The 23,705-nt window shown below is 37.8% G+C and overlaps 1 protein-coding gene across 1 annotated transcript; it reads left to right on the plus strand.

Annotated features, from left to right (window-relative positions):
* The first annotated feature begins 681 nt into the window (after window positions 1-681).
* LOC140370375 (synaptosomal-associated protein 23-like) lies at window positions 682-22,609 on the plus strand. The gene is made up of 8 exons (XM_072457506.1): window positions 682-823; window positions 5,851-5,965; window positions 14,082-14,123; window positions 14,298-14,346; window positions 15,999-16,116; window positions 17,432-17,599; window positions 18,695-18,839; window positions 19,829-22,609. Coding segments are annotated over exons 1-8 (702 nt in total). The 5' UTR covers window positions 682-821; the 3' UTR covers window positions 19,892-22,609.
* The last annotated feature ends 1,096 nt before the right edge of the window (window positions 22,610-23,705 follow it).

Consider the following 23,705-nt stretch of genomic DNA (forward strand, 5'->3'; position numbering starts at 1 on the left):
TTTATTGTCAACACATGGGGAAATTTCATTGTTGCAACGCAGGTAGATACAGAGGTAGATACAGAGGAAAAGAACAGATAACTTAAAGGAAGTTATTATAGAGACTCTCAATAGAAGATCTCTTATAAACAAAAACTCCTATAAACAAAACCTCCCATTTCCCAACAAGGGATGGAAGGGAAAAATAATAAAGATAAAATAAATACATACATTTTATCTATATAGTACTATAATAATAATAATAATAATGATAATAATAATAATAATAATAATAATGGAAAAATAAACACTCTATTCTCATCAGTTATATATGAAATAAGACATATAGCTATACAAACCTTTCGATTTCACTTTCAACTTTAGTGCATGCGTTATTTTTAGTTGTTGTTTTTTCCCCCGTGCCCTTAATGGTCAAACCTACTGGTCAAATGCACCGTGTGAGCGCTCGTTTCTCCCACTGCCCCTGAAGGCCTCGTTGACACACTTCCACAGCGGCGGCGGCAGCAGCGTCCGTGACTGAAGGAATCCATCCACAAGTGCGGCGCGGACCCGTCAACTTTACATTCCGCACACAAGGAGGAGTTGCGCCGTCACGTTTTACTAAAGCTGGAGGACTGACTCACTGCCCAGGTAAAGACGTTCTCACCGTTTCACCCGCCGGTCCCGTTTGTCGAGCGGTGGCGATAGTCGGGTGACAGCAAAAGAAGCGGAAGGAACTAGCTGACTAATTTAGCAAGCTAAAGAAGTTAGCTTAAAAGTTGCGTGGATACGTACGAGTTCAGCTTTAGTCACTGAATTTGAGATCGACGGCGTCTTTGACAATGTAAGACACGTTTATTTGACTTTTGACAGTTTAGTTTAACGTGTTTTAGTGTTTTATTTGGGTTTAGAAGTCGTGTTTTGTCGGTTCTTGTGCGCGTGTGTTGTCACTTTTCTGTGTCCGTGGCGAGTCTAACAACGTCACCTGTTTGTCAAGTGACCCGCGTTAAAGTGTAACTAAGCGCTCACTTTTACGCAATTTTAACCCGTTAAACATTTAGAATACAAAGTTAAGGTTGTTGCTTCATGTTGTAGAGAGCGGAAATGACTTGTTTGAAAGTCATGCTTCTTTGTTAATTGATGGTGTTTCCCTATTTGTTGCCAAAAGTGACACGTTGGTGGGTTTAAATTGCACTTAACTCACTCGAACAGGCCATATTTTAGTCAGTTTCAGACTTGGATCCTCTTAGAAGTCTAATTTATATATTTATACTCAGTTGTTCCCATTAATAGATACGACTGAATGTGTTCTTAATGTTTCTCGTGCTAAAATAAAGGTAGAATATCATAAATAAACAAACTACGGTGGTCCACTATAGTCAAATGTTGACCTCCATTGTGTAAAACAAACTGAGCAACATATGTTTTTTAATCAAAAGTTGGTACTTTTTCCTTGTTGGAATATTATTAATATATAGAAGTAACTTTACGTAATGTTTCATCAGTGTGTTTTTGTTTTGTAGAGGTAAAAAAGTAAATATTTAATCCAAAATTTGTATTCAAATCAATTAATTATTAAGGATTGTTTGTGCTAATTAAGTCTCACAAAAACCTGTGGGAAATACTGCTACTAATTAGTTATTTATTATAACTATGCACTACTACGTTATCATTTTGAGTTTATAGACTGTAATAATTGCTTGCTTAGTCTAATTTAGTCGTACGCATTTTTTTCATGTCATAAAAACAAAAAACTTTTGTCTTTCGTCTAAATCTAGTCTAGTCTAGTCTATGGAAGTCAAAAAAAGTGAGTTTGCAGTTGAAACAAAGATCATGCAACTGATATGCGCTCACAAAGGACAAAAGAAGTCAGTTTGTGTTGTGTTGTCTTGAGGTGGAGGAACAGGTTTGGGAGGAACAACCAGAAATGCCTCCTTCTGTTTTGAAAGCTTTAAGAAGAGCGCCAACATTGGCCATAGTCTGTGACCCACAGACTATGGCCAATGTTGATAATACAATGTGTACTTGTGATGTCCCGAGCCAGGTTTTTATAATTTATTGTATTTTCTCCTGATCCGATTATAATCTTTTAACGTACAATCCAATACTGATCTACAATCGAATTTTCTGTCTCTTTTCTGTTTCATATTTTTACCAAAGATAGTTTAAGCTGATTTTATAAATAATAATAGATGTACTTAAAAAAAAGCCTAATTATTTGGTATAGTATATCAAAATGATGTATAACGTATCACAGCACTACTCACTATGACAGAGACATTTGGCAAGGCTAGTTTATTTGTAGAGAACATTCGTACATAAGGCAATTCAAAGTGCTTCACACAACAGAAAAAACAAAAATGCATTAAAATCACAAAACATTAATTTCTATTCATTCAATTTAACTATTTTAAATCAAACATTTTGTCCATGCTTACTGATCCGCCAGATGGAAAACCAAATATCTTTGACCACACTGGCAGACACTCCATTTCCATCGTGACATGCGTCTCCGGGATGCGCACATCGCTTTTAGATTGATTCTTTCCCATTTTTGACCGTCCCTAGATGTCAGCGCGCTATCTGCCTCTACAGATGGGTGATTATATACATTTTTTTCATTGAGGCCTGCAAAATAAAAACAAGAAATGTCATCCAGAACACATGGCTACAACAGTTACCTGGTAAATCTTTGGGACGATTTTGACATGTATACAAGTTGCATGACCATTTTTAAATTGGACCAAATTTTGGCTGTTTTTTGTGGTGTATGCGGCGATAAGTCAAGCAATCACGCGCTCACAATGTAGGGATTTCAGACATACCTGGAGTCATGAGACCCTATTGTATCTGCCCGATCTATTCACTACATCCGATCGAAGCCGTTAATCTGAGAATCTTTTGGTGCCTGATATCTGTGCCCGTATCGGATCAGGATTTAGGACATCACTAATATGCTCGGTGTCCTGAGGCTTGTTTAACACACTCATCTTATTCTGCGACTCCTATGTTGTTTTGCTACTGAGCGTGAAGTGTGTAATGGTGGAAGTAGCGAGAGAGGCACAAATTGGATGAAAATATCTTGTCATGTGTGGTTTCGACTCATCCCAAAGGCAGCAGCTGGATCAATACGCAGCTATATCCAGGTTGATTTACTGACACAAGGAATTGATAGCCATTTAATACTGACATGTTTGTTCACCCATGTATTGGTTTCAATTTGTGTGGCAGCAATAACATGATTATTTCACTGAAGGAAACACGCTTTTTTTTTCAAATGCTTTTCAGGGACAAAAAATGCTCATGTATTTTTGGTCTGTTTAATGGTGGTTGTTGTTGTCGTCGTCGTCTTTGTTGTTGTTGTTGTTGTTTGTTTTCATTTTTATTTATTTTCATTTTCTGTTATTTTTCATTTTCTATTGATATTATTTCATTTTTTAATTATCATTTATATTAGTATTAATAAGTATTATTATTTGTATTTATATTTTTCATGTATTATTATTAATATTTTTTATTATTTATATTCATTTTCATGTACATTACAGGTACTTTTTTTTTTTTCCAACCTAGCATTGCTGTTTGAACCATTGTGAACAGATTTGGAATACTTTGCCTGGAAATGTCCATCAAATGAGACAATTCTTCAGCAGTCACCAGGAAGCTCAGTGGATTCTTATGTGAACCAAATGTCCTTTTTCAGTGCAAAAAACGCCAAGTCACCACCATAAAATCCTGTGAAGAGTTTCCCTGCGGATGTGTGCGCTGCATGTCGGAGAGGGAAGGAGAAGTTCACAGGTTACTTTGGAAACGGGAAATGTCACAACACAAAAGAGGAGCGAGATTAATGCAATTTTTTAAACTTTGCACAAAACAAATTAATTCTAGGATGTGCTCTTGTGAACTGGAGAATTTCTGAAGCCGCAAGAAATGCTGTCAAGGTCATGAAGAGGAACTGTAGCTTCTGTATCTATTATTAAATAGCGTCAGTCTCTTAATAATGTTTTTCCCTTTTTAAATGAAGACAGAAGGTTTAATTAGGCTTTTTTTGTTGGATGGGTAGTGACGGTATTGATTTAAAATAGACCGGTATGGTATATGCCATTGCTATAACAAAACAGTGAATGCTGGTTGTAGATTATAAATACATTTCGATTCTACATTTAACAATCAGGACTAGTTATTTTCTTTACACTTTTAGTATTGATTTTCTCAGTTTTCGTCATTTTACCTATGTAGTAGTCGACTCAAGTCAAACAATTATACAGTTTAAGACTTTTAATAAACCAAATAAAGTATGGTGATTAAGGCTTCTTAAGTTAGCAGCGGGCTCAGTTAGCAGCGGGGGCTCAGTTAGCAGAGGGGCTCAGTTAGCAGAGGGGCTCAGTTAGCAGAGGGGCTCAGTTAGCAGAGGGGCTCAGTTAGCAGAGGGGCTCAGTTAGCAGAGGGGCTCAGTTAGCAGAGGGGCTCAGTTAGCAGCGGGGGCTCAGTTAGCAGAGGGGCTCAGTTAGCAGAGAGGCTCAGTTAGCAGAGGGGCTCAGTTAGCAGCGGGGGCTCAGTTAGCAGCGGGGGCTCAGTTAGCAGCGGGGCTCAGTTAGCAGCGGGGCTCAGTTAGCAGAGGGGCTCAGTTAGCAGCGGGGCTCAGTTAGCAGCGGGGCTCAGCTAGCAGCGGGGCTCAGTTAGCAGCGGGGCTCAGTTAGCAGCGGGGCTCAGTTAGCAGCGGGGCTCAGCTAGCAGCGGGGCTCAGCTAGCAGCGGTTATTAGTTATGACTAATCAATTGGTTGCCAACACGTCTGTAAATGTCAACACAAAAGGGCACTTCCTCCGGGTGACGTCGTTGTGTTTGCAAAGTCATACAATTGACAATAATGTGTTCAGTCGTCATCAGGTTAAGAATATAATTAAATGCAACCGCTGACTGCAAAACCGTGGAATTAAATGGGATCTGGAACTGTACAGAACCATACAGTATGTACAATGTTTTGTTTTTAGGTCATGTTTTCAATGAATGCAAAAAGATGAAGTGCATTTGAAATTTGCACCGTGAATATATTTGAGTTTGAGTAAAGAAAGTAGTTTAATCTTCTCTTATTTGACTATGTAATGTATAACTGTTATTCTAACCCTTGATCTAGCCATGTTTCATAGACTGGATTTATCTAATTCTAACCCAAATATTTTTCTCCCCAAACTCACCCTGTGAATCATGAAAGTTAAATATACATGCTACAAATAAAATATATAATTTTTCTGCTCAGCCTCAAGAGAAACATGAAGCTTTTGACTCCATTTGATCTGAAGCAACGTCGGCTGAATAAATGTTTTTTAAGGTTTTCTTTGATTTATCTTAAATTAAGGCTCGCTGTGAGTGTGGGCAGACTTTAATTTAGTTTCCCTAATAATTTTTCTCTTCTATGGCTTTATACCCCTCATTATTCGTATAGCCGGATGACTTTAGCCCTCTGGCATTGTTAAAATCCATTTTCCCACCATTGCCAAGCATGTGATTTGCTTATGTTTTGCATCTTCTCAGTCTCGCTTTGGATACCTGAATGTGTTCTGTTTTGGTGCTTTAAAACAGGTCAAAATTATGTTCAATAGGAGTTTAATATAGATTTATTGTTGATCTCACTATTGAACTAGTACAAGCCTATATCATAGGTGCCGCTTCAGCATCAGATTTACAACATATTATCCTCTATTTTGCTGGTCTAATCACCGGAATAAAGAGTAATGTTGCCTTTGACCAATGTGGCTATTCTTCGCTGTCAAAAATTATTGCCATAAAATCGTATCGTCAAAATAGCTGTATTTGCAATTTCCTTCAACTCATAAATATCGTGATGTTTGGATGTGCATTTCTCTTTCAGGCCACAAAACATAGAGCTCGGACCCAAGGGAGGAACCTCCAAAACGGACAAAACCAACATGGATGACATGACGGTAGAACAGATGACCATGAAGGCCAACCAGGTCACAGACGAGGTACGGACCACACTGGAAACTCAGCCCCACCTTTCTTACTACGCAGCTGTCAAGTAGTTTCTTATGTTTAATTCTTTGAAGCCCTGGTTTAGTTTGGGTTTCTTTTGTTATGAATTTTGTCCTGCTTGGTCTAGTTTTGCTTGACTTAGTCCTGGTTCAATTCTAACTTTGCACTTGTAACATCTACATGGAGACACCTTTTAAGAAGATAATAACATTCTCCATCATATTTCAATGACTTATTCCATTTATGTATGTAGAATTTGGTTCATTTTTTGTCAAATACTCGTTTACTTCAAGCTAAACAGTGAGGCAGATATGTTTAGAGCTTCTGATGATTAAAAGACTTATTGTTCAGGCCAACATCTGCTGCTTTTTCCATTTTGTTAGCTCTTGTTGTTTAGCTTCCTTTAGCGCTCTGCTCCCAAAACACTTGAGTTTGTCACACCTTTGTTGTTTGTCGCTGACTGCGGCCGGCTTTGTTCTTGAAAGAGTACACATGCGTGCAGTATACCGGCCTGCGAGGGGAGAGAAGTGACACCCGGAGAGACACTGGGTGGAGCACAGCTTTAGGGCATCATGTAACCAACTCGCAAACATGTTAGAACAACGCCGACTAATCCTTAAGGGAGGCGCAGTGTTAAAATGGAACTAAACTACAGTAGAAGTGATCAGTGTTGGAGTCAAAATAAGTACTGTAAAAGTACTGATATTGCAACTCAAGTATAGACACAATAATTGCTAAAACATGAATGTCATTAAATCTATTTACCTGACTTACTATTATGATTAATTTACCACTAGTACAGGGGTGTCCAAACTTTTTTTCACCGAGGGCCACATTTTGAAACTTATATGGAGCAGAGGGCCACAAACAACCTGACAATGTTGAATTTGAAACTGAATATTTTAAAAATGTTGCATTTGGCATTGTTCGATGAGCCTTTAATAATACTTGGAACATTAATAATAGGTTGTTATCACATAAAAATGCTTGAATTTAGTTGTTGTTTGGACCAACTTAGCAGGAAGCCGGAGGGCCAACAAAAATTGGTCTGTGGGCCACATTTGGCCCCCGGGCCGTAGTTTGGACATGCCTGCACTAGTACTAATAAATCACCATCGACTACAACTATTAATACCACTATTCAACATGACTTAAAAGACTTAAAATGATTACCCACTGAAGATGTAGAGCTTGGGATTGAACATCACAAACGTAACGTTACTGGAGACACAAAAGAGCTGTGGAACAACACTACTACTGATAGCTGCGTTTATCAATCAGAATATCTTTGATCAAACAGTAAGTTTAGTATTTTGTATTGTGCTAACAGAAAATGATTTGATGTGTGGCGAAACAATCCCGATCTCTTTTCAACATATTTTACTTCTGTGAAATATCATATTTATTTCCTCAAATAAATGAAGAACTGCCCTTTTCCCCCACACAATTCTGCCATGACGCGTCTTCTAGACCTGTCCCAAAGCCCCGAACATGAACCAACATTTGCTAACATGGCAACAATGCTAAATGGCTGCGCTGGAGGGGGTCATTTACCATGTGTGCCTTTATTGCACACTAAAGACACAGGCAATGTTTTTATTGACATTGGATTACACATTAAAACCCCATAAACCAAATTCTCATTAAGCTAATTGTGTGAACTGTTGTATCAGGTGTTGAACGTTAATTTAGCATAGATGGTTATCTCTCTGTGGCTTTGACAGCTTCAGTGTTGTCAGCCATATTTAAATGTTTTATTACAACACAGAGAATTGTTCAGTCAGCACTCCAGGGCATCGTACGATTAGCCATCTGATGCTAATGACTAAATGTGCTAATGCTAATTCAAGAGCCTGCAACCTTCTTCATCCTTCACCTTCTTTGGCTAATTTTGCTAACTCCCCTTAGTGCTAATATGTCTCATTTACTAATCTCTCTGCACTATATTATCACAGTGCAGTTTGTTAAGGACGCTTTGGGTATAAAGCTTTGTTTTCTCTAAAAAAGCCACAAAATAAAAAAAGTTTAGATTTTCCAAACAAATGGCAATTGTATTAAGATTTTAGTTTTAAAATTCAGCTCACAAAGCACAGTATGGAGAATACTAAAATTGTATGAACTGTAAATGAATAAAATCGCATGCCGTGCAGAACATATTTGTAGTCTCTTATACATTTACCTTTTAGCTTTGGTATTTTCTAATTGCGACCAATATAATATTAAGCAAAGGTGGGAGGAGTTGCTCATCCAGCTGACAGAAAAGGAATAGGGAACAGATAAATGCATTGGAATTCATAAAACCCAAGAGTTCCTTATTTTGGAGGGAATTTACTCGGGGAATTTACTATGAAGTACTACAAGAAACAATATAAAGATGATTCTTAATGTATGAGGGGACAAGAATGCCAGATATGTGCACATTCTCTACACGTATAGAACAATACAAGCATTATCAAGAAGTTCCCTCTAACTGACTCACACAGGAAATAGGAACTATAGCCCAGGGACTTTCTTCTAATTGTCCTTAAGGCTTTCTATGCAGAGGACTCATTGGAGAATTATGCCTGCACAAAAGGGTAGCCATTTAAACTAAAGTGATTTGAGGTTGTGGTGGGCACATAGGTTAGGTTTCCCCATCCTTGTTAAGGCTTGCTCACTGTAGGGGAGCCTTTTAATTTAGTTATAAAGTGTTGATCTGGAGCTGACTCAGGCGATGGGGGAAAATGCACAGCTGATTTAAAAACTAAACGGTTTAATTTTGTCTGTTTTGTTTTAGTTTTTTTGTTCCGTAGCTATTTACCCACATATAGTTATATTTCACATTTAGTTTATTTAGTTATTATCTTATCTTATAATGGGTATAAATATGTTTTTTTGTTTTTTCTTATTTCTTTATTTTTTTACTTTGTGTGATGGCTTATTGTTAAGACTTATTCATTGTTCATTGTTTTATTGTTTTTGTGTCGCATCGATCACCAAGACAAGTTTCTATGTTTTTGAATTTGTTCATTGACAATGGCAATAAACCGATTCTGGTGTATTTACTATGTTGTCCCACCGCTTTGTTTACTTTTATATACTGTTTTTGCTATTGTATCTCTGTGTACTCCACTGGCCAGGAACACATAGTTTTTGACATTTAATCCTGAGCTCTTGTGTCGCCGACAAAGGAAGCAAGGAAATGCAAGTTTAAATACCAATAACTGCAAAATAGCTATTTCTTCCTGTTGGCTGCTGTAAAATGGAGCCAGTATTTACGGTTGATGTACTTTCCTCTGACTTTGTACCATTCCACACCAACAAAGTATTGCATTTTAGACCCGGGAGCTTGCGATGTCATATAGTAAATACAAGTTTCATAACCCATAATCCTCTGCCTCTCTCTTACACTGTCACTGTCACATCTGATACATCTAAAACACACTTATCAGAGCCACATCAGCACAGGAAGTGACTGTCTTTGCTCTCTCATAGTGCTGTATCATATTTAACACATTTCATTATTGTTTATTAGTAACAGCTGTTAATGGGTATCGTTTATATTAGGGGAAGTTTTTAATTGTCGGCTCTAAAATGTGCAAATATATCAGATGTTGTCCACAGATTTTGTCAATTGAGGAAATGGAAAAGCAGGCTCTTAGTTTACGTGATTTGACAAGTTAATTTGGGAATTTAACTACAACTTTAACTTCTATATTTGGGCCCTACCATTGATTCTTAATTTTATTTTATACATTTATTAACATTTCACTGAAGAGAGAAGAACAATTGATATCCACGGCTCATTAATGATACTAACTGGTTCATTCTATTTATTAGAGAAAGTTCTTATTGGCTTGTCCCTATTGTTTATCAATTATTAGATTATTGATCTATTTCTGCCGAGTAAACACCGATGAAGGTCTTGCGTTCCAATACATCAGAATATTAATGCAGTTTATACAGTGGTATGAAAAACTGTTTGACCCCTTCCTGGTTTCTTATTGTTTTGCATGTTTGTCACTCTTAAATGTTTCAGATCATCGAACAAATTAAAATATTAGTCAAAGACACAACTAAATACATTTTAAGGGAAAACAAAATCCAACTGCTGTTCATCACAACTGAATTCAATTTCTCTAGCCACACCCAGGCCTGAGCTACCTGTTCTCAATCAAGAAATCACATCATAGGACCAGGCAAAGTGAAATAGACCAAAATAAATCCCCAACAGCTAGAATCATGCTGAGATCCAGAGAAATTCAGGAACAAATAAGAAAAGTCATTGAGATCTGTCTGGAAAAGGTAAAGAGCCATCTCGACATTCTCAATCTTGACGATTTCCCTAGTCTTTTGGGAAAATACTCTGTGGACTGACGAGACAAAAGTTGAACTATTTGGAAGGTTTGTGTGTCATCTGGCGTAAAAGTAACATTATACCAACAGTAAAATGTGGTGGTGGTGGTGGTGGTGGTGGTGGTGGTGGTGGTGGTGGTGGTGTGATGGTCTTGGACGGTTTTGCTGCTTCACGACCTGGAAGACTTGCCGTGATAAATGGAACCATGAGATCTGCTGAAAATGCTGAAGGAGAATGTCCGGCCATCTGTTGGTGACCTCAAGCTGAAGTGAACTTGGGTTCTGCAGCAGCAAGTCCACCTCTGAACGTCTTGATTCTGTTTTTCTTCAGAGGCTTAGTCAAAGTCCTGACCTGAATCTTATTGAGATGCTGTGACATGACCTTAAATAGGTGGTTCATGCTCAAAAATGCTTCAGTGAGGATGAATTACAGTTCTGCACAGATAAGTGTGCCAAGACTTCTCCTCATCACTGTAATAGACTCAGGTTATCGCAAACGCTTGATTGAAGTTGTTGATGCTAAGTGTGGCCCAACCAGTCATTAGGTTTAAGTGGTAATTACATTTTCACACAGGGCCATGTAGGGTTGGATTTTGTTTCCCTTAATAATACAATTTGAATTTAAAAACTGCATTTTGTTTTGTCTTTGACTAATATTACATATTTGTTTTGATCTGCAACATTTAAGGGTGACAAACATGCAACAAAAAAAAAGAATTCAAGAAGGGGCAAACACTTTTTCACACCACTATACACAGACATTCAACGAAAACTGTTCAAATCGAATATCCATGATTTAATGTTTTCACAGACTGAGACGCTAACCATATGTCATTTCTTACTTTTCTTCAATTGTGTACTTTAATATCAAATTTATAGCATTCTTTTGTTTAAAGTTCATAAAAAAAAACGCTACTTCTAACTGCTTTCTCTTCTTGAGCCAGCGCATACCAGCCTTAACTCCATTTAATCTGTTCCAAAATTGTGTTAAAAATACCTCGGCGTGGTCTGCTTCACAGACTCCCAATCTGGAAAACTTGGCTGCCTGCTCCATCTCAGACTTAATTAGCCGAGATCATGGATATTTCAGCAAAATAGTGCACCAACAACTCTGGCAATGTTCTGGCCACATCTGCTTTGTCTATTCACTCTGTCTGTTTCCCTGATTAATATATTCAACACAAACATTACAGCGAGGAGGAGGGAGATGAGAAGTCTTGGCTTTGCTGGTTACGCTTCATTAGAGATGGGAGAGTGGAGCCCCCAGTCATTTCTGAACCTCTTCTTCAGTCGCGTCGCTCTGAGCTCGGCTTCTGCTAAGAATAGAGCCACACAAACTTACCTGCGCTGACTTCATCTGTGCCCAGCTCTCCTTCTGCAGGCTTTTGTTACTTTTTCAAAGCGGTTTTATTGCAAGCTAATCACATTTAATGTTTGGATTTTACAGGATTTTTACTAGAATAGTATTTAACTTGTTTACCTCCAAATATGTGGAGAGGTGTGCCGCTCACATTAGTTATGCAGCCTTACTTTGCATTGTATTTTTTGACCAATAAAATCACCTGTGATTTAATCACTTTAGCATGGATAAGTGTAATGACATGCATTGGAACGTTCCAGCAAAGTAATATCTAAAAAAGCGGGTGGTGGACCCTTTAATAATTTGGTTTTAACTTTAACGTTTCTTTAAAATGTCACGTGCTCAACTTATAATGCTCCTTGTTGAATTGTCAGTCAGCTGACTGGGGAAAGTAAAGTTTGAGTTTTACAGCGTTATGTTTGTAGACACAGCTACTATTTCAAATAGACTTTGAACAATACATAAAATGCTTAAACAAGCTGAACAAACATTTGGATCACTTATTTACACATTTGGTTGCTTAAGTACCAGTATTATCAAGAAAGCTTTACATAAGATTACTTTAAAAAGAATCCACTTTATTGAACTATATTTACATTAACTTATTTCATGTTCAATTGTAGTGGTATATCCAGGCTGAAGTGAAAACACTTGTTATTATATTATAAAACATCAGATCATTATCTGATTTCTGGTTATCAGATAATGTTAGTTAGATCTAAATAATCTCATTTATTTCTGATTGTTCACATGTTCATGTTTGAACATGCATTGTACTTTCTTTTTCAATTCCAAAAGTTACTCTAAAAATCCACTAAGCGTCGCGTGTCACAAGGTGTTTGATAATCAGATTTATCTCTTTTGCATTTTAACACACACCAATTCAGATCTAATTATCTGATTATACTAGTTCGATCAGATTTTTACTGGCCATGTAAATGTACCCAGGGATCATGGATAAATGTTAATATCACAGTTACATCATTATCATAGCTTTTTACTGCCTGAGTGATGATGCGATAATAAATATTCAGTACAAGTTAATTTACCTTGTATTATGCAACATTTAGTGTTCCCTTGACATCACATGCGCAGTAGCCTCAGCAGAGCAAACAAAGGTGTGGTTAGTGCATATCTGAGCTGCTCCTGTAAAGAAACACTGTAAATAACAGTTTTAAACCCCCTGCAGGGACTTTATGAAGCAAATATTGCTCCAGGGAGAGTCCTCTGAGCCTGTAGACGAGATCATCCCGAGTATCAATATTATATGACCACTGAATATGCTGCAGGTATGTCGTGCTGAATGACTTCTATTCACAAGGGAACGAGTAGCCCACAACATCAGGGCTAAAACTGGATCCTTGTACCAGATAAGAAAGTTTTTAGAATATATTAGTACTACATTACTACAAACAGGATGAGGAAGCTGCGCATATATAACTGGCCTGTCGTTTTGGACCAACATTCACACAATTACTTGGTGCTGTTTCAAATGAAAGGGAACATTCACTCTGTTGGAATCATTTTAAAATGACATATTAAATAACTAGAACTGAAGTACTCAGATTTGTGATTGAATTTCAAAGCCAGTTTCGATGCCAAGGAAAATGCCTGCCCTGATGCTTGAGTCCATGATGAGAATATAAAGACTTGAATAATGTAGTGGTCTTTAAAGGTACTGTGTTGACCAAGACTATTGTCCAATATCCAATTCTGTCCTATTTATGTGACAAAATACCCCCAACACTTTTTGAATAAATTGAGTTGATACAGTAACTACTGATAGTTTTGTGAGAAATGACCAAGAAAATTAAAAAAAGGAGAGAATTAAAGAAAATCCAGGACTGAACCTGAATTAAACGGGGACTAAACCAAGACCAGACCAGATCCAAACTAGTGCTAACTCAGAATGAAACCAGCAAACGACAAGATTTTTTATTTTGAAGATGTGTCGTGGGCCGGATTAAATCGCTTAGAGTGCCTGATTTGGCCCCTGGGCCTTATGTTGAATATCCCTGCTTTAGGTGTTGATTCAGTCGCTGGTGTTTTAGTCTGTATTGGGTGACTAATCATTATATTCAGATAGTACAAAATCATATGCAATAAGTGGAAACAGGACATAAAGTGAGTGGCTGAAGATTTGAGAGTTTATTAAGCGTTTATGGCTGCGTTCCCACTTTCAGATCAAGATTTTGACTAAACCTGGACTAGATCCGGACTAAACAAGGACTAGAACATGAGTCAACATCAGGACTAAAATCATCTTTGTCAGTGAAGCTCTGCCCTCTTTAGTCGACGTCTTTAGTCGACCAAGTGTTTCTTTGGTCAAATGCAGCCGTAGTAATACATGGCAACAGTACAAATACACATGCAGTGTCATCGTGTGGACTAAAGCTGGTGTTGTGTCTCCACAGTCTCTGGAGAGCACTCGTCGGATGCTGCAGCTGGCAGAGGAGGTGAGTCTGAGCTGTTCCCAAAGTCAAAGTGCGACGCTAACAGAACAAAATGTGCCCAGTTTGTTTTGCATTTGACCTTTTTCACAGCATATTTGTCATTGTCGTCAAATCAAATACGTCTGTTGTCTTTTACCCCCAGTTAATCTGAAGTGTTTCCTTTTATTTTATTTCCAGAGCAAACAGACCGGCGCCAACACCATGGTGATGTTGGATCAGCAAGGAGGTAAACACTCGGAACAATTCAAAGACTGCGCTGCAAATTAGTGACAATTCAACCCAGAAAAAGATTAATGTCATCCAAAAAATTAAATACAAATACAGTTTAAACATTGATGTAAATTCAAGCTAAACGACACAGTGGAAAGTCATTTTTATAACACTATTGTAGCAAGTAAAACATATAAACTTGAAATATGTCACAATACATACACGTTTTGGTTATAAATCTGTGTGGAATTATATTTGCTGATGAACCCACAATAATTAAATATAAATCTAAATAAATAAATCTGCATTTTCTTATATACATTTGTTCTTATTTAATCATTCAGTGAAGAAAAAATATTATACCACATACATTAGCTCTATAAAACATGTTCCAACATTTGAATAGTAAATACAAAAGACATTAATACAGTTAAAGGAATAAACTTTTTTTTCTAGGTCAGTGCCTGCATCATTTCTGTCATTTCTATATTTGCAGCGTCTCACTGAGAAATATCTTGTTATTTATTCACTAAAACTTTGTGTGGAGTTGTTGCACAGAGGAACTGTCAGAGGTGTCGGGACAAGGAAAAACTCACACACGCTACTCTGGTCTTTTTGGTCAAGGTTTCTATTTGTTTGTAGCTTAAATTATTAATTCTAAAGTGTATTAAAATGACAGTGCTAAAAGTTAAAAGATGACATGATCAAAGCTATCTCTGTCTTTAGATGTGATCTCCCTTTCGTAATATTTACGCCCGGACAGTTTTTCTTTGAGTTTATTATGTAGGAAAAGTGTTGTTTGTCAGAATTGGAGTATCTAGTTTGTATGCATATGCTAATTTGTGTCTGGTTCATGCTGTGTGACCCACTTTAGCTCTGACAAGAACTATTCAAGTTAAATATGTTTTTGGGAACCTTGATGAAAAATACACAAACAAGGTACATCCAAGGTTTTAAGAAAGTATTAAGACAAATTCAGCTCTGCCATCAAAGCAATATAAGATCTAAGTTCTTAGGACTATATGACGTTTTATACCAACTGTACACAACAAAACATGTGGCTCACTCAAGTTCATTTAGTGATGCTGAACGTGGATATTTTGTTCAAATTAAACCAAAGCAAAATGTTTAATCTTCTACCTTTTCTAACCAAATTTAACATGTACTTAAAATTGGTTATGGGTTGAATATTCTCGTTTTGTGGTTTGGACGGAAGCCAAAGGCAAAGCGCCCAAATATCTACAACGATCATGGCAGAAATACTTGTGTTTTCAATAAAAGTGCAGAAGATTGTGTCAGGTTAAGTTCAGTATTGCACAAAATGTGAACGAACAGCTAAACTAATCATCTAATCGCATAAATATCACTTTGTGTGGGAGATTGGAACTGCCATAAAAGTGTTACTTCTTTCAATTTGTATAAACTCTTTCTGCAGCCTTTTAAATTAGCTCTTAAAGACAAATATGTAAAATAAGAATATGGAGTGTATGTATAAACAACAATTGTGATGCATGTTTCAGTAGCTCTCCCTCCTTTACCGGAGACCTGGAGAAACGTTGACAAATCCAAACGACACTGAAGCTCAAGTGTGTGTCTGTTGTGTTTATCTGTTGTGTGTCTGTTGTGTTTATCTGTTGTGTGTGTGCGTCTCTTGTGTGCCGTGTGCAGAGCAGCTGAAGCGTGTGGACGAGGGCATGGACCAGATCAACAAGGACATGAGGCTGGCCGAGAAAAACCTGACCGACCTGTCCAAGTGCTGCGGCCTGTGTGTGTGCCCCTGTGACAGGTACACCCCTCTGACCCCCTCTCACCCCTCTGCCCCCTCTCTCACACCCCTCCCACGCACCACTCCCTCTTTGTGTTCATCTGGATCAGCTGAGTTATTGCCTGTTTGTTTTACCCTGAGTTTGAATACATTTTCATCTCATTTCTCAAACTCTGGACTGCTCTTGGCTGTGGTCTCACAATGATTAGTTTAACGTTCTTGCATTGCCCTTTGTGGATACTTAAAGGCGCAGTGTGTAGAGCAGGGGAATAAATGACAACTTCTGACATCCTGTGAAGATGTATGGCAGCCCTCAAGGGACAAATGTTTAGATGTCAGGGTAATGTTTCCTTTTTGCAATTTTAGAAGCATGTTTGCCTTCGCTTTAAACTCGTCGTGTTGGAAACTAGCTTCCAGTTTGTCCTTAAAGGTGCACTACGTAGCTTTTTGTTTAGGATCTGTACGCCACCTGCTTGTTTCCATGGACCATGTTCTAATCTACAGTCTGAAATTGAATGTATCTATCTTGTATTTATTCAGTGACAGTTGTTTTATTGAAACAAAAAAACGCAGATCTGACTTGTAAGCTATTCATTTTATACCTCCATCCACCTCTAATCTCCATGGAGAGGAGACAAGCAGGTGACGCCACTAGGGCAAGTTACAAGTCAGTTCTGCGTTTTTTTTTTCAATAAATGTCTGTAAAATAGATCACAAGTGCAGAAATATCACATTTTTTATCTGCTCTTTTTGTAGCATTTTTTTCTTCTTCTTTGCATTATTTTTTCAACTTTTTTTTTAGCTATTAAAAAAATGAGCTATATTTACATCTTCAACTTTCTAAATATTCTTTAAATGTCTATATATTGTCCACCTCGAATGGAGATAAACACATTTAATGCCATTCTGTGGAATATTCCAGGCATTTCCATGGAGACAAGTGGGTCGTACGCTCTAAGTGACACAGTGCACCTTTAATGGTTATTCTTGCTGTTTAAAATATGTGCACTTTTAAGACTCACAGCAGCATCTCCAGCTCTTTGTCTCAGTTTGTCAGTTGAACAAATACATACGGTTCAAATGGTTTTCTTTTGACTGAAGCTGCAGTGGAAATGTGGTGGTGTTTTGTGTGCGTAGAACAATTAAAACAATTAAAAGTCAAATATTCCCACAATGCTTTCACTCTGAAGAACAGGATACTTTGATGAATACCTGCAGATAAGGTAGGCGGTGTCATTTATGAAACGTTTCGCTGTTTGGAGAAAGCCGTATTTCTGTTGTTACACATATCATGTAATCATTCTTTTTGGATCAAACTGATTGTGTTTCCTCGTAGGGTGTCGTCCATCGAGCACGACTCCAAATACAAGCGAACCTGGGGCATCCACGACGGTGAGGGCGACAGTAACGGCTTAGGCGTGGTGTCGAGGCAACCTTCTGGAGTCCGCAACGGTCAGTCGGGACAGGTCAACGCACCCCAGCCCTCAGGACCCTACATCAAGAGGTACGAGCGAACACGGGTCATTGAACTGTTCGCAGTCAGTGCCAGGGTCAGATGTATACAGACTGATTGAGGGTGTGATTAGAATTGCAATTTATTTTCAGAAAAGACTCATGCAACGTTTCTGGAGGGGTTGGCATGTTAGTGAATTGCCTGGAATGTTCCACAGTAGCATTGATTGCACTACAGGTGTTTCTTATTGGTTAAAAAAAAAATAATAATAGAAAAACCTTGACATAAGCATTCTAACAGTGGTGTGCGGTCAGGGAAATCAAGTCAGTGATGAGCCAAAAAAAAATTAAATTACAGTGTGTAACAACTATATTTTAACTGTTCCGAAATATACCAACACATCCCACTTCTGCTGCTGAAACTTGGCGTGAAGTCACAGTGTCTTTTAGTGACCTCTACAGGCCGCTTGGCAGTACTGCAGGAAGCTTGACTCTTCTTCTCCCGCAGCTGCTCAGTCTGTGACCGCATTCAGAGGCTCGTTCATGCTTCGCTCTCTAAAGTGCATTTATAACCTGAGCGACCAGCAGCTTGTTCTAGAGGTCTGCGTATACGGTCTGAGGACAACACCTTTAGCTAGTTTAGCTCCACTACAATTACATATTTACAATAGTAAATATTGATGAACACCCCAAGTATCTGTAAAAGTCACTGCACACTACTCATTCTTACTGTCCCAATGTAGATAGTTTGAAGTTTAATGCCTGGATATTTGGCACGCTTGCAGGGCATAAATACAAGCTTTGTAATGTTATAGTAATCCGTAATCTGAGATCACGTATACAATCTTGATTTCACTCCCAAAATGCATTCAATATTATGGATTTACCACCAAGTTGAGTTCTACAGAGGAGCTTGGGTGCTAGGGCTGGGTATTGCCTAGTACCTCGCGATACAACACGCATCTCGATACATCAACAATACATTACAAATCCTGATACACGGAACTTGATACGATACGTGTTCTGATACATTGAAATATCTTCTTGAAATTAGGTTTTGATTAGGTAGAGTAACAAAATTCGTTGCACACGATCAGCGCTTTGGGTTGGCACAATGCTATGCCTGATTCCCGCGTGTGTTTCCCAGGATAACTAATGACGCCCGTGAGGATGAGATGGAGGATAACCTGGAGGCCGTCGGGGGCATCATTGGGAACCTGAAGAATATGGCTATGGACATGGGCAATGAAATAGACAAGCAGAACAAAACAATCGACAACATCACAGAGAAGGTAAGAGCCGCAGCTAACGCCATTTTCTCCACTCAAAGACGTTCAAATTTGCGCCTGTATCAGATGTACTGTGCCTAGACTGTTTCAGTGTTTTATCAAGGAGGTTTTCCGCGGCACATTTAGCTGCATTGGGTAAAACAAAGTACCCAGGCAGGTGCAATACCACAGAGGCTTTATGTTGTGTTGTAATTGTTTTCCCCTCTCTTTTCTCGCTATTGCTCCAACACGGACTCCAGCTGCATGCCTGCTTCTCTGTTCTTATTTTGTTCTCTGATATATTTGTTTTTTATGGCGATGAGCGTAGGGTTTGGCAGCACGGTGAAACAAACTGGAGCGATGGCCGGCCCGTTATTGTGCCGTATTGGTTTCCTTTTAAGTTTGCTCATGATCAGTGGTTCTCAATCTTCAGAGTCGGTTTTATTCACTTTTTGGTCGTCTTTTGGATCGTTTCTTAGTTAAAACTACCGTATCAATGATGTAGTTCAGCTTTAGACCAGTTTTAGTCTTTGTTTGGACCTGAAATAGTCCTGTTTTTAGACCCGGTATAGCTCTGGTGATGCTGAAAAAGACACATGTTTCTTTGGTGGTACATGTTGTGAAAAGTTTGGGCAATAATGATCAGAGCATAACTGCTGGAACTAGATTGTTGTTACTATAGGTTACCATGGTGGTGATTTCTTCTTTTCTGTAGTCTTAAAGGCACTCTTCCCCTTTTGTTTCATGCAATAAAGCAAAATGTTTTGTCCCAGTGTGGATGTATTGCAAACGTGAGACGTCTGTGCTCCGTCACCATCAAATTATAGTTTTATTCTCCGCGAACCAGGAAGTGCTCTGTTAGCGTGCTAGTTGTTTCCAGCGTTACCCTGACAACGAACTGGAATACCACTGCAAACTCTCACATAAAACCAGTTCTGTTTTTTCACATTTTTAAGACTGTAGAAATCAGCAAATCCGCTCATTATTTTTGCATGTTTTTGTGTCTGTTTCAGGCGGAGATGAACAAAGTGCGCATCGACGAGGCGAACTCTCGAGCCAACAAACTCATCAAGTAGAGCTCGCACGTCGGCGTTCTTGTCTTCTGCCTCTTCACACCTCGCGCTGCCTTCAAACGAAACGGCACATACAGAAAACACATCATTTTTGTAAGCTATTCAGGAAGAATGTTGACGGCAGCAGTGTCCTTAGCCTTAACTGCACTAAGATGTAAATAAAATGCATATATTTTATTAATTGGATCGTTCGCCGAGGTTTAGCTACACAAACGCACACACTTTCTATAAATTCATGCTGGACTTTGAGAGCAGCACAGGCATAAAATCGCACCAAAGAGAGGAGTGCTCGAATGCCTCACCACTGCTGACGTTACCAAATACAACCCAGGTCTATATTGTATCATCTGTGTGTTCATTCACTGCCTTGTAAGTGTATTGCAGGTTTAATCTATGGCAAAAAACTGCCTTATTACCTATTGGCTTTCTGTAATTAGATGTTTTGTGTAATATTTTTGCTTCTTAAATTATTTCTAATCAAGCGGAAATGACTTGTGAATAAAGTGAGCTTTTATAAGACTTTTCCCCATGACATTTTTGCCATTTCAGATGTTAATTTCAAAATGTTTGTGCTTTTTAACTATGTTGTATACACTTGTCAAACATAACACCCGGACCACCTGCCTAATATGCAGAGTACTACAAATTTGTACAAAGTAAAAGTACAGTTGCATGGCTATGGATAAGTACAGCTGCCAAATTTGTTCTTGAGTAAATGTAAAAAGTAAACGTGAAAAATTCTACATGAAGTAATGGTTATTTGTTGCTTTTTAATGCAATTTCCGTAGCATTTTTAAACAATATTCTACACAATCTGCATATTCTCTAAAATCACCAGAAAATGCAAATAGAGTATAGAGAAATATAAAAATAACCCTATAAACAAACACATAACAGCACTGCAAGTACAAGTATTTGTCAAAAAACCTACTCCATTACAGACTATTTGTATTTGTAAGTTAATTTCCACCCCTGGGAATATGCACTAATTGTATAATCACAAGAACTAAGAAAAAATAATAATCATTAGTATTTCAGATGCAAAGTTAAGTCAATTCAATCTATTCTAAAACGTAAACCTCAATGTAAAAAGTCTTCATCTGTTAGATTTAAATGAGAAATAAGGGCTTTTATTAACTTATGATGGTAGACATTGAATCAAATCAAACAATAATCACCAGAAATGATTGATTATTGGTAAAATAAGTAATAACCTGAGTTCTAGCCTTCTGCACTGTTCTTTTAGTTGCATATTAAACAGATGGTCTTAATGTTATGCTCGATTGTTGTATGGTTTCTCTACAATTCAATGCTGGAATTCAAAGCACTTCCCCCTAAGATAGCAATTTAGCTTTATCATTTTTGTGAGTCAAAGTTATCGGGAGAATATTTTCCATATCGTGTCTCTGTGAAAGATTTCCACAATTGCACCTCTTATCTTTATTCTAAAACAGAATTTGGGAAATAGAGTTTTGTTTTTTTATATTTTGACATGATTATTTATGTCCCTGTTTCGACTGGATAAATGAATACTCAAACTTACACGATCCGTACCCTGCAATCACTTTGCTAATCTAATTTATTCTCAGTTTCCCTGCTGTTTAATAGAGATTTATTATAGGACCCAAGAGGAGATTAACAGACTCTGCCAGTCTCACACACAAGTCCGGGAGCGCATGAAAAATTAATTTCCCCAAGTTTGTTATTGCGGTTTGTGAAAGTGCATAAAAACAAATTTGCCAGTGAAAAGGCACACGGCTTCGCTTGTTGTGTCTCAGCGCTTTGAGATATTTGCACATTTTACTTTACAAGGTCGTGTATCTCATGTATGTTTGGTTTTGAAATGATATGGACAAAATAATATGCAGCTGTAAAAGGAAAATTCAAATGTATTTGTGTAAACCTCTGGCACTCTGGCTCTAGATTTAGTGCCCAAAACCAGCAGCGCACATTTTTCTGTTGAGCATTAAAGCCCATGCGACAAAGTTTTTCAAAAGTACTTCTAAATAAATATTTTGTACAGCTTTACATCAGTCGAGCTGCAATTTATGAAGTTGAGAAATAGTTGCAAAAAGTAGTGCAGAGTTAAAAAAAAAGACATTTTAAACATTAATTCAACAAAATAAAGGCGGTGATTTGTCATTCTAAAACTATTGTGTAAATACTGTATGGTTGCCAGGTAACAGTTAAAACTACTTATTCATGTCACATCTGCTGCCTTTGTACAACCAGGAAGTAAAATACAAACTGGGGAAAACTATGCTCTTGGTTTCAACTCTTTCCTGAGAACATTTTTAAATTGCAAAAGATGGTTTGGAAATATCTAACTGTTTTCCTGTTATTATTGATGTTCCTGTTTGACTAGTTTCAATCCTTATAACAATAGTTTCTTCCTTTAAACTCAACGCGCAGCACTCTTCATCAAATTTAACATAAAAATTGTTCCGGTCTCTCCTTTATTTAATTTTTTCTAAACGGTTGTGTTGTAACAGCCCGCGCCTCCAGTGCAACAGTCAATGGTAATATCTGATGATGGAAAAGAGTAATTTGTTTTGTTGGGAGCTGTAGCCAAGCTGAGAGGATTATGGCTGGCAGTGAGAAGTATACATGCAAATGAATGTTTAGTGCGAATGCAAAAACTCCTGGCGGGCTCCATAATGCGCGACCTCGCTCTGGAAAATTGGCCCATGATAAAGTGATATGCACCGGTGGAAAGAAAAATGATTTGTATCCATCTTTATTTGTTTAGGATAAAATGTTAATTTGTGTGCCGTCGCCTCAGGCCGTACATGCGTCGGGTTTGTAACTATGACACCGAAACGTCCAAGGTTTTGTTTGGCTGCGAGCTTCAGCATCTTTAGCATGTTGTCGGTGACTGTCTAATTACTGAGCTTGTCTCGGGGCTGTTTACGCATTGTTATATCAACCGCCACTGGATGTATGTAAAAAAAATGTCTATTAAATTCATACGCAGCTCATCTGATATTTGCGTAGAAATGGAGGAAATGCCTTTTGGTTCACACACATCTATAATATTGTTCACACTTAATAAAGCTATTCTGACATGTGCCTTTTGCATTGTGTGTTTTGATGTAAGTGTGGTGTCAGGAAGGGCATCTGGTGTAATGTTGATGAACCAGTATGTGAGAAAAGGGGGCACAATGTGTAAAATCAACTTTAATAATCAGCTTAGTCAAAGTTTTGAGTGTTTTTTTTGACAATTTGTGCATGTTTTGTCCTGCATTTGAGGCTTGAGTGCCCAGAAATCATTTTTTCCAACTACCACCTATCCCCGCCCACTGCTCTGTACTTACATGTGATTATTTTAACATGCAGGGTTCAAAAATGTCACTTAAATTTAAATCTGCCGCTCCCTACAGTAGATTTACATTATCTGTTCTGTTCTGCTTTTTTTTATAATACATTGGGTTTTAAAAAAAATAAACGACAATAAAAACATGAAAACCTCCTACTCGTGAAGTTCTGCAGTTAATGGACCGGTGTTCCTGTCTCTATCATAAAGTATTTCTGTATTTGTAGGTTTCCACTTCCTCTTTTGAAGTATTTCTGTATTCCTGGGTTTCAGCTTCCTCTTTACAGACGCTATTAGATACAATATAAGGTACAATATTTTGTTTATCACGATGCCAACGAGGTTCATTATCATCGCACTGAAACCCATGGATACTGTACAATGAACGCAATGTAATAATGATATACACGTTATAGTTTAGTACTAAATAACATTACCTTCCATAACTGATAGCTTCAATGTTCATTCCTACTTCTAATATAATTGTGGACCTAGAAACCTTCT

The sequence above is a fragment of the Eucyclogobius newberryi genome, unplaced genomic scaffold, assembly GCF_026437365.1.
Source record: "Eucyclogobius newberryi isolate DKJ021-1_F unplaced genomic scaffold, fEucNew1.0.hap1 SCAF_21, whole genome shotgun sequence".
Lineage (NCBI taxonomy): Eukaryota > Metazoa > Chordata > Actinopteri > Gobiiformes > Gobiidae > Eucyclogobius > Eucyclogobius newberryi.

Excerpts from the sequence above, each read along its gene's own strand:
- LOC140370375 (XM_072457506.1), top strand. Across the intron at positions 14,347-15,998 it reads GATGTTGGATCAGCAAGGAG|AGCAGCTGAAGCGTGTGGAC; the intron begins GTAAACACTCGG and ends TGCCGTGTGCAG. Across the intron at positions 16,117-17,431 it reads TGTGTGTGCCCCTGTGACAG|GGTGTCGTCCATCGAGCACG; the intron begins GTACACCCCTCT and ends GTTTCCTCGTAG.